Source organism: Alligator mississippiensis, chromosome 1 (genome assembly GCF_030867095.1).
Source record: "Alligator mississippiensis isolate rAllMis1 chromosome 1, rAllMis1, whole genome shotgun sequence".
NCBI classification, from domain to species: domain Eukaryota; kingdom Metazoa; phylum Chordata; order Crocodylia; family Alligatoridae; genus Alligator; species Alligator mississippiensis.
In genome coordinates, this window is record NC_081824.1 from 300,708,542 (window position 1) to 300,725,375 (window position 16,834).

Consider the following 16,834-nt stretch of genomic DNA (forward strand, 5'->3'; position numbering starts at 1 on the left):
GATATTGGCTAGGATGTCCTGGAATTCCTACTGCTATTTAATAATTTCTCAGGTATTGTGTGGGACAGATTTGGGGGTCAAGAAAGTCAGGTTTGCTGGGATTGTAGGTTTTTTGCTCTTTTCTATTATGTAGGACATGATCCTTTTCTTTGGATCATCTGAGCACGTTAGTCTAATTAATAGCAGAGAATTTCAGTGGCAAGGCACTGGTGGTGCCCATATCTCCCCTACTTCTGATGTATGGCATGTTGTAGAGGATTTTTCTAATAAGATGCTTTCGGCTGTGGTGTGAGAGAAGAATCTGGCAATACGATCTTTGTGGATCCTTTGGGCAAGGACTTACTTTGAATACAGTGAACAGGTCTGGGGGGTCTCTTCAAGCCCTTTGTCCTTTCCGTTGACTTCAAGCTAGGTTAAACCAAGTCCAAAACAAGTTCTCGTAGCTCCAGTGACTCTTAGGTCTTTATAAGGATAAGGGTATGGATAGTTTATTTTTTCTATCCATAGAAATGTTTCTTTATCTACAATGATATCCATTGGACTGCTTCCAGTATGGACACACTGTTCCTGGAGAATAGCCTTCTCTTATTACATGATGTCCTATAGTGAAGGAACATCCTATGTCAATGTTTTTATACAGTGACTGTATTTCTAACACAGAGTACCAGATAGTTTTGATCTAGGGTGCAACCTTCTCTTTATTGTGTTCTCTGTGCGATATTTAAATAGTGTTTCCCGATAAACTGAAGCACTAGCCTGTTTTCTGAGGTAAATGGAGATTCTCCTTTCTACCATAATATTGTGAGGGAGAGTGGGTCTGGCATGCATTCTTTTGTATGCATGCTAGATTCAGAATTACTTCAAATTGCAGAGGTGGTTTATTGCCAAATAAACCTGTCATCAAGCTGTCTGGCTGCTATCAGATTATATTGGTATAATGTAAAATATCAAATACTATATGTGATCCTAACCATCTAATGAAGACTGAAACTAACATCTTGCCTCAGAGATGGTTTAAGATCGGGGCTGGTTGGAGAAGCTTGCATTTTGGTTGTGATTTCTCTCTTTTCTGATTGGTGGAAGAGTTAAATATCCAGGGTTGTCTAGTCTGGCCCCTTTCACAAACCTTTCCTTTTCAGAAGGGTAAAGATGATTAGTTACGTTCTCAACATTGTTTTCTGTAGAGGACAACTTTACTAATTTCTTACAGAAGCAGTATTGGTGATGGGAGTGTCATCAGGAAATTGATGGATAGCATATTCCTGCTTATATAATATGCATTGGAGATGTAAAAAATAAGGCCTGTGGAGCGATGTCATCTGGTCCGTGGGGCAAGTGGTGGCAACGTTAGTTGCTGCAGTTTCTGGAGTCTCAGCATCTGTTGCTTGTCTTGCCACCCCAAATATCTGACCCAAGGAATCCTTGTGGGATGGATGACATGTCTCTGTACTCTGGCCCTGGTCTACAGACTGGCTCTGCCCTGCTCTTCCAGTCCACAGGGCCAGATGAGTTAGACACCCCTGATAGATATAATTTCCTTTACAAAATTATTTGGCTTTCCTTTTGCAGGTTACGCCCACTGGAAGGGTCAGGTGTTAAATTCAGATGAACTTCATGAACTGTATGAAGGACTTAAGCTGAACAACGTCAACCACTATGATTATGTACTCACAGGTCAGTATTTGTTTTTCCTTGGAGATATGCTATTTTTGCAAGAGGAGAGGTGCTGCCTTATTCCAACCCAGGTAATCACATTTTTCCTTGAACTTCCTCTTGCAAAAACAACTGGATACTTCATACTTCAGTGTTGGTCATATTGTAGAACAGCTGCTGTATCCAGCCCTAAAGTTGTGAAGGGTTGGGTCAGCTAATCCCTGCACATCTTCATCCATCTCCACAGCACAGTTTTTACATTTATTTTAAAGTAGTATGGATTTGAAATGTCCTTCCTAAATCTGCAATAATGTCTGATTTGCAGTTTAAAAGATTGGCCTTTTTCCCGTTGATGTGCTGTTCTTTCTTTGATCTCTGATGGGAGCTGGGGTGGGGAGTGTGATGAGAATAGAATGGAGAGTTGGATGGCTCACAGTCTATTCTCAACCCTGTCATTGTACTCCTTGAAATGTTGCTTGTATACATATAATGGTCTTCTAACCTTTTTTAAGTGTGTAGAGCAAGTCTTGGGCAGTGTCTTATTTCACTTAACACAGAGGCTTGGTATACGTGTGCATGTGAATGCAAGGTGCCTCTGTAGGAGGCATTTTAAATGGAAAAATAAATGGTCTGTGATCAGCTGCCTACCAATTAAAGAATACAGTCTCTTCTTCTGTGGCTTGTTATTAGATGAGTTCCACTTCATTGAGTTTAGTTCATCTTACAAAACTCAAGCAGAAATTGATTGCTAGATGTGATTGATTACATGATTTCCGCATGTAGGAGATGTTTTAAAGCCAGGGATAATGGGAGAGTTTAATTATATTCAACTGGGATTATCATCCCATAACAGTTATCCTGGCGTGAAGGGTATTGCATATCTGATAATTATTTTCCCCTTCTGTTTTTATGGAGCTCCCAGCGGTAAAAGGAGACATTAAACTTCATGGCAGAGTAATGGAATTCAGTATAAATGAATTTCATGTGGTTGAAAGGCACCTGTACATTTTTTCTCCTGGGAGAAGGGTTATTCTATAGTTGAGCAGCCTGAAAAAGAGCATGCCACTGTAGGAGCTTTCAACAAACTGTTTCATATGGAGTACTTCCAAAGAACAGTTTAGAGGCATCTTCTTCTGCTGGAGTAGCTATAGCAGTTAAAAATTTCAAATAAAAAATGTTTAAAATGATGTTTTAATAATCCTGCTCCTCGTTTCCCAGTCACCTCAGAGCATTTTAAAGTGTGAGAAACTTAAATGAACGGGACTACATTTTTCCAGGATTGAGAAGTGAGCAACTTTCTGCATATAATTACTGTGGTGATTCTTTAAGGTATTGCTCTATAAAACTAACTGCCAGTTTTTCTTCTCCCCAAAGGCTACACAAGGGACACATCATTCCTTGGCATGGTAGTCGATATTGTTAAAGAGTTGAAACAACAGAACTCTAACTTAGTATATGGTAAGGATTTGATGATTTAATCATTTTAACTTCATTATTTCCTGTGTATCTGTGTAAATCTTTTAGGATGAAAGCAGTATTGTGATACTATCCTGAATTTCATAACGGTGTCTTGCTGTGTTTTTTCTTGGCACAGAGACTTCAGGGGAATGTCAGTTTAACTTTATTAAACATGGTGAGGGATTTTTTTTTTTTTTCATATAACTTGGCTCCTTGTGCTACTTTTCTCACATCATGCCATCCATGCCTAATAAAATTGTGTTCATATTATGGATTTGGTATGCTGGTGTTGAGTTTATCACTGCCTTTGGCTTGTAGAGATTGAGAAATCGTAACCGTCTCATGTTGGCTAGTGAGGTGTCAAATAGCATGGTAGCGTTCTGAAGCAGAGCAGTGATTTCATAGAATCAGTCGGGCCATATCTGAACAGCAGCCCTGGTAATGATAATATAGGCATTAAAACATACTTTAAACCAGGGGTGGCCAGCCTGTAGCATGTGTGGCACAAGTGGCACAGGTAGCTTGTGTGGCACGTAGCAGGAGGGGAGGGGACAGGCAAATAGGACAGGGAGCAGACGGCAAAGTAGCAGATAAGTCAGGGAATACAGGACAGGAATCAGAAAGCAGAGCAGCAGATCAGGGAGGGGAAAGAGTGGCACTTGAGGAGGATTCAGAGCTGATTTGTGGCACATCTGCCAGAAAGGTTGGCCTCCATTGCTTTAAACCAGTGGTGCCCAACCCCTGGCTCATGGCAAATTCAGCCTACAGAGTCATGGCATCCAGCCCACTAAGCTCCACACAGGTCAGAAATTTGGCAGCGGGGAGCAGTGACCATTAATACTGCCTCCCTTGCTGCCAAGTTCCCAAGTCCTGTGCAGCCAGGTGTCTTCCCCCCATACCATGCAGCTGGATCAGGACTGGGCGACAGACCAGGCCCTACACCCACCCCCTCCATGCAGCTGAATTGGGGCTGGGTCATGCCCCTGCTCTCCCCCACTTCTGAATCAGGTCCTGCTGTGCCTGCCCACTGGCTGGATCCAGCCCACGGAGGGATGGGCCACCATCCATCCCGTCCATAGGGCAAAAGGGTTGAGCATCGCTGCTTTAAACAATACAAGTAACAGACAGTTCCTGTGGTACAATAATACATAATCTACAAGGTTATTTAAATTTATTTAAATTAATCTGTAAAGTAAGATCAATCTCTATTTGTAACTTTTTTTCTGTAAATACCATTAAATATATGTATTATTTACATTGAAATCAAATGATCCTGTCAAAGTTGTACTTCCAGCTTAGTTATCCAGAACCATATTTAAATAATTGGTGATGGAGACATGCCTACATGGTTTTTCACTGTGTAGATGGGTTGATTGTGGTATAGTGCTTTTTTTTTTGCAAACTGTTTAATGTATCTGAGAGGGCTAAGCAGTAACCTGTTCTTTATTAAAAATAAGTGAAAATAAAATGTTATAATATGATTTTCCCTCTGTTCCAGGACTTGAAGCAGTGGCTCTGTTTACAAAGTAACTTATACCATGTCAAAGAGAACATACAGAACATGTTTGGGGAGATTGCATGTTCTAACAATAAAAAAATTGTAAAAAATACTGGCCAAAGCCAACAAAAATATTTAAACATGGCTTTAGCTAACATGATTTGAACTGGGTTTTTCTTAGACATTAAATTTTGGCCTACAATTTATGCTTTACATTCTTTTTGAAAGAAAACTTTTTTTGAAAAATCTTTATAGAATAGTCATGTTTTCTTTTGTTTTCTTTTTTAAACCTTTAACAAAACATTTTTTGAGGTTTTATTAAGGTAACAGCCTTCAGCCTGGGCATTGCATCCAAAAAATATAACAGACTAGAAACAGAAACTAGAAACTAGCCACTTTAACTGTGGACCGTCTGAGAAATGCAGAATTTAAGCAGCCAAATGATAAAGTCACTTGGACTCTTAACATTCTTTCTGTTCATTGGAAGATAGTAAGCCAGGTTTCCCACTGACATCCACAGAAGCCTGCATGAGTATGGATGGGCTGACTGGTAAAAAAGGACTATGAAATGTTTTTATTTCAATAGTTAATTCTAATACCAAGGATAGTTTTGGGGTTCTAGCACACATTACTAGCTGCTAGGACTGTTCTTACTCTTTTGAAATTGAGGTTACTTTGAGTAGGGTATTATGATTATTTATGATACTGAGATTGCCAAAAATGTCAAGTTTAATACTATTTTTTTTTATCATGCCAAATATGTGCTTACCAGGTCTGGTCTGGAAGAAGAATTCTTCTTGCTTATAATATTGTATAAACATTAACTTTTCTCATCTCTCTGCCTAGTGTTCTAATATTCTAGAGCTCAGATCCAAGGCAGGAGTTTTCATACCACAACACCTTTTCCCCCCTCCCCATCTCCGCAGATTAAACAGTGTGGACAGGGTGATTGATTACAACCCCTGACACCTCTTCATGATAGCACCCAAATTCCTCCACAGGCTGTAGATAGCCAGTTTACAAACTTCTGCTCCAGCGTAGTGTGGCAGTTTTTCGAAGATGAGAGCTACTAAACGGATAGGTTGTAACATACCTACTAGCAGTTCTTAGCAGCATTTTTACTTCACAGATCCTTGTTGGTTTCTAAAATTGGATGTATTCTCTGTTGCAGTGTGCGATCCAGTGATGGGTGACAAATGGAATGGAGAAGGCTCTATGGTTGGTAACCCTCTGTTTGAACCATGCTTGCATTGAGAGCTGTGTGCGCCAAGACAGAGTCACCTGTCTCAAGTTTGGGTCTGAATTCAAGTGTCCTTTACAATGCTGTTAACTTCATGCAAATAAACTCAGTGCTTGTAAAGGGTGTTGAGTTGATAGTTCTGGGTAGTGTAGTCTACTGTCTACCCACGGAACAGCCAGTATATGGACCATCTTGGTGAAAAAATCTCCCACACTGCTCCTCAGCATGTTCTTTTTCTGTCACTGTCTGTGTGATGTTAACACTTGAGTATTAGCACCTTGATGGACATGACTTATTTCACAATGATTTCCAAAAACCAAACAAACGGCTATTGAGCTGGGCTCGAACAAGGTGGCCTAAAGGTCCTGGTGCCCATCTGTTCATCTACACGAGGCATTATGGTATGTTTTAATTTACTGTTAAGCAAACAATTGGATATTGATGTTTATCTAAATTTCTAATGACAACTGTGGTGTTTCACTTGGCTTTCACTTTCAATGCATTATCTACTGTTCTTGGTCCTAATATGTTTCTTGTTTGTCTCCTCAATTATTAGATTTTTGCCACATAAAGTAGCACTTGGCTTATCACTTAATAGCAATATGGTTTGCCTTTGCATGCGTGTTCTCACTTCAGTTCACAACTAGTACAGGGTGTGTTATCCTTGGCTTTCTATTTGCTAGACAGCAGAAAAAATGGCTACTGCATGGGAGACTGGTGCCTCCTGAGTCAGGGGGGGCACTTGCTCCCCCAGTGGCCAGCTAGCAACTGGGGGGGGAGTCGTGTCCCCCCCCCCCCACCAGTTGCGCACGCTGATCAGGAAGTGCTAGCAGTGCTTCTCCTGGTGCCCCCACTCCCTGGACAGCGCTCTCAGGGGGGTCACCAGTGCTCCTGCCTGCCCCCCCCCCACCTCTTGCCTAAGAGGAGAACACTGGCTGTGAGGAGGTGCCACTGTAAAATTACATTGAGTCTGTTTTAAGAGTTACTTTTTTCTGATAAACAACCATCACAGAGAATTCTGGCCATACACCAAAGCTTATCTTTTATGTTCTTGGTTAATCAGTTAAGGGCACAGGACTGGAAGGCGTACAGGCAAGCGCACCATGCAATTTCATTGATAAAGTGATTAAACTCCAACTTAAGATGAGTGAAGTCTTTTGCTCCCATTACTTGTATTGGAAGTCTGTGTCACTTTATTTTCTGGCATTGATTACTCATTGCCCATTTATGCCCACTTAAGTTTGTTTTTTAAGTAAGATAACTTGTCTTCTTCCTTGCTACTTAGCCCCTGTGATTTACCTAGAGCAATTGTACCCTATTAGGTTTTATTTTATCTAGGCTCTTTTAGCCTCTTCTCATAAAATTGGTACTCTGTTCTCCTGACCTTCTTTTTTTTCTTTTTGCACCTGTTCTGGTTTTGTTGTCTTTGTTGAACAGGGGTGTCAAACTCAACAGGCCCCACGGGACTGATGTGTGAGGGCCTAGTCTAGTGTACCTGCAAGGTGCTGGCTAACCTTAATACTCATGGGCAGCATATAATGTGCTGGCCCAGCCTGATACATTGATGGGAGTTTTGGCCCAAAGGAAGATTCAATGATGAGCTCCTTTATATAATGTATTTACTCACATACCATGTGTAGCTTCCCCCCAAATTAGCCGTTCCAAAATTGTGGTGCATGTCATAAGCAGGGAAGCTCATTTTTCTGCCCAGAATAAAAGCATGAACATGCTGTAAGGGCCTTGTTACATGGTAATATTGGGTGGCTCCTGGAGCTGTTAACACCTGTATTGGGTGCACATTAACACCTGAACCTGATTTTAAGCACTCATTATGCAGCAGAAAGTTACACCACTCTGGGGCAGGATTATCTCTGATCCATACTACCCAGCTCCTGTTGCAGTAAGGCCTAGCCACTCTGAGCTATACCTTAGTGTAAACGCCCCACCTGTCCCTGCCTCCCCTGCTGGCTCCAATCGGGCCCACTGGGCCCCAATCCCCAGCATCCCTCATCCCTGCTTACTTGTGGCTGCCTGTGCTGTCTTTCACAGGGATGCAGGCAGGGAACGATTAAATGACTGCTACAGCTGCTGTTGCTCTCTGGGCTGGACGAGCAGCATACCAGCAGCAGGGCAAGCTGGTTAACCCTTCTCTGCCTGCTCCCCTTGGACAGACAGACAGCACAGGCATCCACAAGTAAGTAATGCTCTGGGGATGGGGGCTAAAGGGAGCAGGAGGTAGGGGAGATGATGGGGGCTAAAGGAGGTAGATTGCAAGAGGCAGGGGGAAACCCCAGGGGGCAGGGAGGAAGTCCAGAATGGGAGTGGGAGAGTTTCTTAGCTTTCCTTCCTCTAGGTCTCTGTTGGCCTGAAGTGCAACTGCTCCAAACTCAGGCTAGCATTAGCACACATCAACATTTGTGTGGCTCACAGTGTAAGGTGGCTCACAAAGATAGCTGCTGCTGCTTTTCTTCTTCCTCCCTCTAGCAGTTGTATGGAAGGAAGAGTGGACTCTAGCAATGGCTGATCCAGGGACCTGCAGGTGCAGTGGGATGGGTGGACCCCCCTTTAATTCTTCCTCCATCCAAAGTTTAAAAGCAACCACCCAGAAGCAGCAGTGGTTTCTCTGTTCAGGCAGTGCTGGGGGAGCCAGTTGACTTCATGGCTCATTATAAATGACCAGAGATCTTGTAATCACTTTTCACTCCACAAGTGTTAACGACCCTCTCTTCTTTTTTCATGGTCTTGATGTTCCACCAATCAAGCTAGTGCATCTTCCCTCAATTTTGCTGTCTGTCTGTTAGTTACTCTTTGTCCCTCTTCTCCTATTTCATAGCCCTGCAGACTGTTTTTAGCACTTTTCAAAATCCTGGATCCACTCATGAAGTCTAGCCTTCAGCAGCAGCTACAGTTTCAGCTTTTGGCTGAGCACCCCAAGAGCTGTTGATGATTCATTTGTGAAAGAGTTAAGATAGTAGTTTTTGCCTCACAAGGAAAGGGGAGGGTGAGTGAGCTGAAGATTAGGCTCCGTCTCTGCTCTGAGGGGCTATACTTTTGGAAATGTCTTTATGTCCCCTTCATTCTGCCTTTCCAAAACAAGTGTACATTACTAGGGGGGCAGGGTGTGATATTCAAGATAATACAGTATTTATATACTAGTAGCATTTAGAGGCCACACCTGAGATTGGAGCCTCATGAAGGTGGGGAACACACAGACATTGTCTCTGAAGGCATCTAAAAGTGTAACAGCTGAGACCAGAAAATGGAAGCAGGGAGGTATTAGCCACCATGGGTAACTAAGGCATGGAGAATGTTAACCCAGGTAAACTTGTTCCAAAGGGGCTAATTAACTCAGGTTAATTAGCAATCATTGAATCTGAGTTACAACAGGAATGAAAACATTCACAAAACTGTCCTAAGCAAACTCCAGCACACTGATAGGGTTTTCGTGCCATTGCCTGAATGTTAAGTTATACTTTTTTTTTTTCTTTTCAGTCTATGGACTGAAGCACACACAGGCTGGTAGGCTTTTAATATTTGTTGAGCATACATTATTTGCTTAGTCAACATTAGAAAACTAATAGAGCAAAATTCAATTGTTCTGCAGCAACTTTGATTTCTAATACTGTTGCCATTTACATCAAGACTTAATTTGACTCAAAATCTCTTCAGTCCTCCTTCCTTTTCCCTCTTTTAAGTGTTCTCTTGATAGACATATAGGGTACTTGGGGAATGGTGAGTTACTGGAAACTTGCAGGAACAGTAGTTTGCTTTCAGCTTTAAGTAGTAAAAGTACAAAGCTAATTGGTCAAAAAGGAAGAGTGGGTGGCTTTGCTGGTGCTCTTAGATTTCTGCCACTCCTGCAGTAGCTGGAACCAGTTTGACAAGAAAACAGCAGGCACACTAAGAAGCGGAAGAATTGTGCTTCCAGCATCAGCAGCTGCTATAGCTGTCAAGACATTCATAAAAGGGAATGTGGCATAGAGAAAGGACAAGAAAGTGGAAAGTATCAGGCACTTTCCTGTAAGATGCTTTAGAAAGAGATCCCAATAAAGTCCTAATATAAAAAAAACAAAGTAAAATAAATTTTAAAAATCCATTTGGTATGTTAGACTCTTGCCTCCAGTTAAAGAATTCTTTAGTTTTAATGTCTGTATCCTGTTCATATCATGGAAGCTGAAATGGCCTCTTATTTCACGTTTCATGTAATTTATTTTTATGTTTTTATGTATTCAGATATAATGTATTTATTCAAATACAAGATGAAGTCCTCCCTCCCCCAATCAGCATTGGATAAAAAGACCCTTGTCTTGTACAAGGAAAACACATTAAATACTGTGTCTATTTTTGGAACTGCTGAAAACAGCATAGGCTCAGTAAAGGAAACCAACTATGAAGTTGATTAAATGCAGCCAACACTGAGCCTTACTATTAAAAGTACATGACCCGTATTAGGCAAACATGCTGATGGGAACCTAGTTTTATGCACGCCCTTAAAAAAAAAATACCCCCCCCCACCCCGCCCAAAGCTCCAAAACAAAAAAGGGGCAAGGGCAAGTATTCCTCCCACAGGGAACTGACACTGGGAGAGGCAGAGCCAAGCCTGACACCCTCTCATTGATGCCAAAAATGCTACATTTGAATTTAGCCAAAAGGCCAAGCTGCTGATGGGAACCTATCACAAAGATAGATGGGTGTAGCCATATCTGAATAATATATCTGAATATATCGTATTCTGAATATATATCATGTTTCTCAACCTTTTCCCCAGCCCAAGGGGTACTTACATTAATAAAAATTTTCCACGGCACACCTATTAAGGCATTCCCCATCTTCATACCTATCATAGCTCATTGCCATGGGAAAATTCTGCAGCACACCTGTTCACACTTTTGTGCCATGGTACACAGGTTGCAAAACAGATATACGCCCATGCCTGATGAACACGATCCCCTTCGGCACCGACTCCTTAAAGTCATGGTGAGCCGCTACATTACATACATTTTTACTTCCTCTTTACTACCACAGCTGAGCTGCACCTTTCTCCCCTATTTCCAGTGATTCCTATTTCTTCACCAGCGTTAAATGTCTGGCAAACATCATGAAATGGGGTTCCAAACAGTTCACCCAGAATTCCTCTGTCCCTCCCTCTCTCAGCCTGTTGCATGGGATTAGTGTGTCTTCCCCTCCCCCCATAAAGTGAAGCCAGGCCAGATTTCCCTGTGTCTCATCTTTATATCATTTTTTGGAGGATCCCAGTACTCACTCAGTTCTAGTCATGAGTGAGGAACTAATTAGCACATGGCTCTTTTGGGGGCAGGAGGGTTGTAATCTGGAGTACACGTGCATACTGAGCAGTGCTGAGCTGTTGGATCACCACTGCTTGAAACACTTGTTTCTGGTGAAGCCCAGGCCAGCGAACTATACAGTAAATCGTCAACCTTTTGGCTTTGGACTAATATCATGCATAGTTTGTACTACTTTAAGTAGCACTTTGGCATCTGATTATGAAGTGTGATTATGTAGTACTTGTGCTAAAACCTGTGGCAATTTCAGAAAAGGTAAAATGCATGAAGTCTAGATGAACTAAGTCTATGGATACTGTATGCAAATGACGACAGTTATGTTTTATTTCAAAGTCAGTTTTTCCAAATTTGTCCATCACTTCCATGTGCTCAGGAAGAGCACGTTTTTTATAGTAAGAAGAGGGGGATGGGGCTGCAAGGGGAAGAAGCTGGGGGAAGCTGAGAGCAAAATGGCTACCCGACCCCCCAGATTTATTTTCCCTGCTCTAGCAGTAGGAGGAGGACAGATTCAAGGCCTACCTCCAATAATTAGATTCTATATCTGGAAAATGATATGCAATTTATAATTTTTCCATGTATAGTATCTAATTATTGGGAGGTTGTCTTATAATCAGGGTAATCTTATATCCAAGTAAATACAATAAATCCAAAGAGACTGCATTCCTTCTTGCTCCAAGGATTGCTCAGAATTTCTTTCTAAAAAAAAATTAAAAATTATCTCAGTAGCTTGTGTCGTGCTTAGTTTCCAGTCTGCAGCTACATTCATGTGGGTGGGCTCCTGTGCCCAGCAGATCTCTAATGGCAACAATAAAATAGTATCATTTGGTGAAGGAGAAGCAAGTCTGGGGCTTTAGGATGGGACATTTTGCTTCTCTCCTCAGTCCCCACCCTTAACTTCCCGAGGGAGAAGCTTGGGAGACCCAGACACCCAGGAATCGGGCATTGACCCCTCCAGTTTAAAATCTCTCTCCTTTCCCTGACTCCTGTGACTAGCCGGTGGAGAGGGGGATCTTGACAAGACATCAAGACAGGGAGGATGCTGAGGAGTCTGTTGTTTAATCCCAGTCTTTTATCACTTCATATGTGTATTTTCACTGTACCCAGGAGCCCTAGTCATGGGGTAGGGCCCCCCCTGTGTAAAGCTCTTTCACAGACAGAGCAAAAAGTTGGCTCTTGCCCCGAAGAGTTGGTTTGATCCTATGATACAGTGGGGGCCAACCTTTTTGGCAAGTGTGCAACAAATTAAGCCCCATGTCCTTCCTGAGTACCACTCTGATCCCCTTCCCCTGCCTGATCTGCCGCTCTGCTCTCTTCCTTGGGCTCCCTGCCTGATCTGCTTTTCTGTTTTGCACTCTCTGCCCCTTCTGCCACTGTGCTGCCTGCCCCCTCTCTGACCTGTCCAGCTATACATAGAGGCTGCCTATGCTGAAGGCTGGCCACTCCTGCTGTCAAAATAATTGTACTCGCATTGAAGTTATCCTCAAGCTAGGTAGAGAGTAATTCTTTATTTGAGAGAGATGGAAAACTGAAACAGAGAGGTTTATTCAAGGTCACATCAAGTCATCTGTGCAGTTAGGAAGATTAACTAGGATTCAAAATTCATTCTTTAACTGTTAAATACTCCTCCTATTTGGATACAGTAAGTAGTGTGCATATTACAGAATGAAGATAAATGTAAGGAAGAAAAAATACCTCCATAACTTCCAGAATTATTGCTGATAGGGTTCAATTTTCCTATTCTTTTTTCAGTACGTGCCAAAAGACCTTCTTCCAGTTTACAGGGACAAAGTTGTACCTGTTGCCGACATAATTACCCCTAACCAGTTTGAGGCTGAGTAAGTACTCATTTCTGTCTCTCTCTCAATAGCTGGTGAATCAGTGACTACAAGTAGAGACAAATTTTCCTTTTGCTGTACACAAAGTTTCCTTTTGTGTATGTACGTATTGGCGTTGATTTTTCTTAGAATGGTGTTCCTCTGTATGTCTTGCCCCCTGGGGCAATAGAAAATCTGATTCTTTTTCCATTAAAAAAGTAATGTTCTGGCTGAAAATGGAAATATCTTGATTTAGAAATACCCTCCTAATGACTCGATTGGAGTTGTAGTTCAGGTGTCTCATGCGCCTTTCTCTTCTGTCATCTGGGCTCCTTGGTCAGACCCCGACGATGCAGCAGGCCTCCTTTCCTCTGAAGGGAGAGTGTTGTATAGTTTCATGGGAGACTATAAGTAAGGTGATAGGGTTTTCTGAGGCAATCAGAACTCCTGTAAGAAGTACTTGACTAGTCACAGGGGTCATATTCACAAGTATTCACAATTTTAAACAACTTCAAAGCAGGACAAATGTGTATCTATTGTCTTTCAGGACTTTTGTGTACAGCCACGATCTAATGCAGTAAATTACTTTAGATTGACTTGCAAACAAGATATTATATGTTCAAAATATTCATCTAGGTTAAAAAAGAGAGGTTGCTTCTAATATATTGTCTTTTTAAAATTTGTTTTCTTGACTCTAGGTTACTCACAGGAAGAAAGATTCACACAGAAAAAGAAGCTATAGAGGTAAATGGGGTCTGGTGTGTACGTCCAGCTATCTGCCTGTTACTTTGCTGTTTCTTTTGTATCTATAAAGCTACAGATAGCCTCATTTCCATTCTTCTTTGTTTCTCTAATGAGTTTTGATAATTAGGGGACGTGCTTTGGGCACAGGCTGCATCCAGACGAGCGTGGCCGTGCAGTAGGTGGCACTGCAGACATTTCTGTGGTGCCACATACTGCATGTTAAGTTGTTCTCTGTGCTGCAAGGGAACAGCATGGAGGATTGGGTTTTTTTGACACCTTGATATCCAGGCATCAGAAAAGCCCATGGAAAAAAAAAAGCGGAGTGGTGCACGTGGCAGCAGTGTGTGCTGCGTGAAGCTGGAGCTTGGCTGGCCAGAGCTGCATTCTGCTGCCAGCCAGGCTCCACGTGGCAGGATCGCCATCACTGCAATTCTAGAAAGCCCTCAGGTCCCTGGGGAAGGCTGCTGTGGCCAGTCCAGTGCTGGCCCCAGCCTCCCCTTTTCCCCCTGGGGTAACTTGCCGTGCACCAGAGCGCACGTTTCCCGGGGACAACTAGTGGTGGCACAAGGTGCGCTGCCACTTTGTGTCCCTGGGGAACCAAGTGTCATGCATATCTGGACATAGCCACAATGTTTTTCCTTTCAAAGGTCCAGCACAAAATGGAAAATTTTTCCCAAAGACTTAAGGAAAAAGAAAGTGGGGATGGAGGGGTAATAAATATTTCACCCTGAACCAAGTATTTATGAAAGGGGGAGGGGAGGGAAGCATCATGTATTGTAAATTTTGCCCCATCCGCAATGGAAAAATGCACTAATTAAGATGAAAACTGTACTCAGTCCTAAAAGTAGCTATAGATGACAGTGTTATGCTAGCAGCTCCCTCTGTTGGCAGTATCCAGTTCCTTTGATAGCTCCTATGTTGCTTATGATGTGCTAGAGAGGAAAAATTTCTGACTAGGTCTGTGATACTACAAGGCAGGAAGGATTGGGGTCTGGATTGTTTTCCTGCTGCAGATCACAAGGAACAAGATTTTTTACTAAAAGAGAACAGGTGGTCTAATATCCAGAAAGCTGAGTGGCAAGGTGGCAGTCCAAGGTGGACGAAGGTTTAGAACCCTGCTGCAAGTTTTGGTGGTTAGATGCTTCCAGGTTGCAAGTACAGGGGTCATGATACTGGTATGGAGAGCTGAAATTCCCAGTTTCAGAAACGCACTGTTCTGAGGTGAGGAATTAGCACTGTAGGGACACACTTGTTCTCAAGAAAATGCTGAAATCTGCAGTCAGAACAGAAAATGGTAGAAGAACATGGTGTAACTGGTGACTTAGGAAGGATTCAGTTCTGCTCCAGCACACTTCATGTCAGTGAATGTGATTAAAATCTTTTGCTGAATGGACTCTGGGGTTATTTCTTCTGATCTGATTTGTCTACTTTCCTGTGGGAATCCAAGTTTCAGGCAAACAGTGGCTGTAACAACACCCAGGAGAGCAGTCAGACTGCAGCAGTGCTGATGTTTTCAGCTTTTCCTGTGGCAAAGCCATCTGAATGTCAGTTACTGATTATCTTTTTTCCAGTAGAGAGCTGCTCTAAAGATCACGTGCTCTTTTTATTTTTCTGTTTTGCATCCCCTTGGTATGCTATTCTCAGGGAAAACCCTTCATACAACTTGCTGCTAATTATAACACTGTGTGCTATTCTTATCCTCATTGGTGGAACCGAGCGCCCAAGTATTCACTTAAGGAGTGAGCTTTATATTGGGAAAGTTAGTTTTTATGCACATATGGATGTTTTTTAATATGCTAGTGAGTAGCGATTTTACAAATGAATTATCCATCAATCAGTCTGATCGTTAGACAGCTGCCAAATCCTGACCCTTTTTTGCTAATAAAAATCTCTCTTAGAATTATTTCTAGATGAGAATATTTTTATGTGGGTAGCAATAAAAGTATGTTTTGCTTTGAAAATTGGTTTCTACTGTTGCTTGTGTGTGTGTGCATATGTGGCTTTGAGGACATGTTTTTCTTCCACTGTCTGAAAGACAGGCCTGTCCTGTGAAGACAGATTCCCAAAATGAAATCCTTCTCCACTGAAACCAATAGATGTTTTTGCTATTGACTTCTTGGGATCAGAATTTTACCCAAAGTCTAGATTGAGATTAATTCTAGCATTATCCCCAACTAAACAGAGCCAGTTGTTAGTGTAGTGGAGAATGAATCCTGAAATGGGAAATACTAGAATTCTTGAAGAACTTTTCAGGATACAAGAAAATTTGATTTTTCATTACTTCATAGATACATTGTATAAGCTGGATAGGTAACTGCTTTTTACCATATGTGCGTGTGTGAAGAAGTCTGCTTAAGTAACTTTGAAGCTTAGAAGAAAGGAAAGCAGCACAGAATAAAATAACAGAAATAAGTCCTTATTCAGTGCTTATGAGTCATAAGTAAACTGAGAAGATCTTTTGTTAAATTCTTCTAGGGGATTTAATATTTTATCTGCTGCTTATGATAAATCCATTACTGAAATCACTCATTCTTTTGTGAAATCAAACTCTCACCCATAGCAACCAACTGTGATGTCACAAGTGGTGGATTATTATTTCAGGTTAGAAATACAGAAACAGGAAATATGTATCTATATAAAGTACAACACTTGCATGTTCGTGTGCATATACACAATTTATACATATACATATGAGCTTTGAAACATACCAATACCTAGTTCCCAAAATGAAAACGGGATTGAGAAGCCTCAGATAAATTCCCTCTGAGGATCGCAGGGACTAGTATTACTGAAGCAAAGATATCCAGAATCCATGAGTGATATGCAATAAAATGGTTTGTCTTTCACACTTGGGAAGGTAATGGATATGCTGCATGCTATGGGACCAGAGACTGTGGTGATCACCAGCTCAGATCTACAGGCACCTCTAGGAAACGACTACCTAATTGCACTGGGGAGCCATAGGAAAAGTAAGTGATGCTCTTGTGGTTTGTGGGGAGGGGGGGGAGGGGTTGTTTGTGTTTAAACAGTTCTTTGTTTCTGTTACTTCAAAAATAAGTTGCTTTCATGAAAGCAAGGGGCATTTTAGTTGCGTGGGTTTGCTCTAGGTTTGGCAGTCAAAATC

General features: G+C 41.9%; 1 protein-coding gene across 1 annotated transcript in view; it reads left to right on the top strand.

The window, feature by feature from the left end:
• The window catches only part of PDXK (pyridoxal kinase), a 79,026-nt gene that overhangs the window by 47,513 nt on the left and 14,679 nt on the right, over positions 1 to 16,834 (top strand). The window contains exons 3-8 of the mRNA XM_019487209.2: positions 1,570 to 1,674; positions 3,028 to 3,111; positions 5,781 to 5,827; positions 12,902 to 12,987; positions 13,665 to 13,710; positions 16,568 to 16,679. Of these exons, the coding sequence (XP_019342754.1) occupies positions 1,570 to 1,674; positions 3,028 to 3,111; positions 5,781 to 5,827; positions 12,902 to 12,987; positions 13,665 to 13,710; positions 16,568 to 16,679 (480 nt within the window). The remainder of the gene's footprint in view (positions 1 to 1,569; positions 1,675 to 3,027; positions 3,112 to 5,780; positions 5,828 to 12,901; positions 12,988 to 13,664; positions 13,711 to 16,567; positions 16,680 to 16,834) is intronic.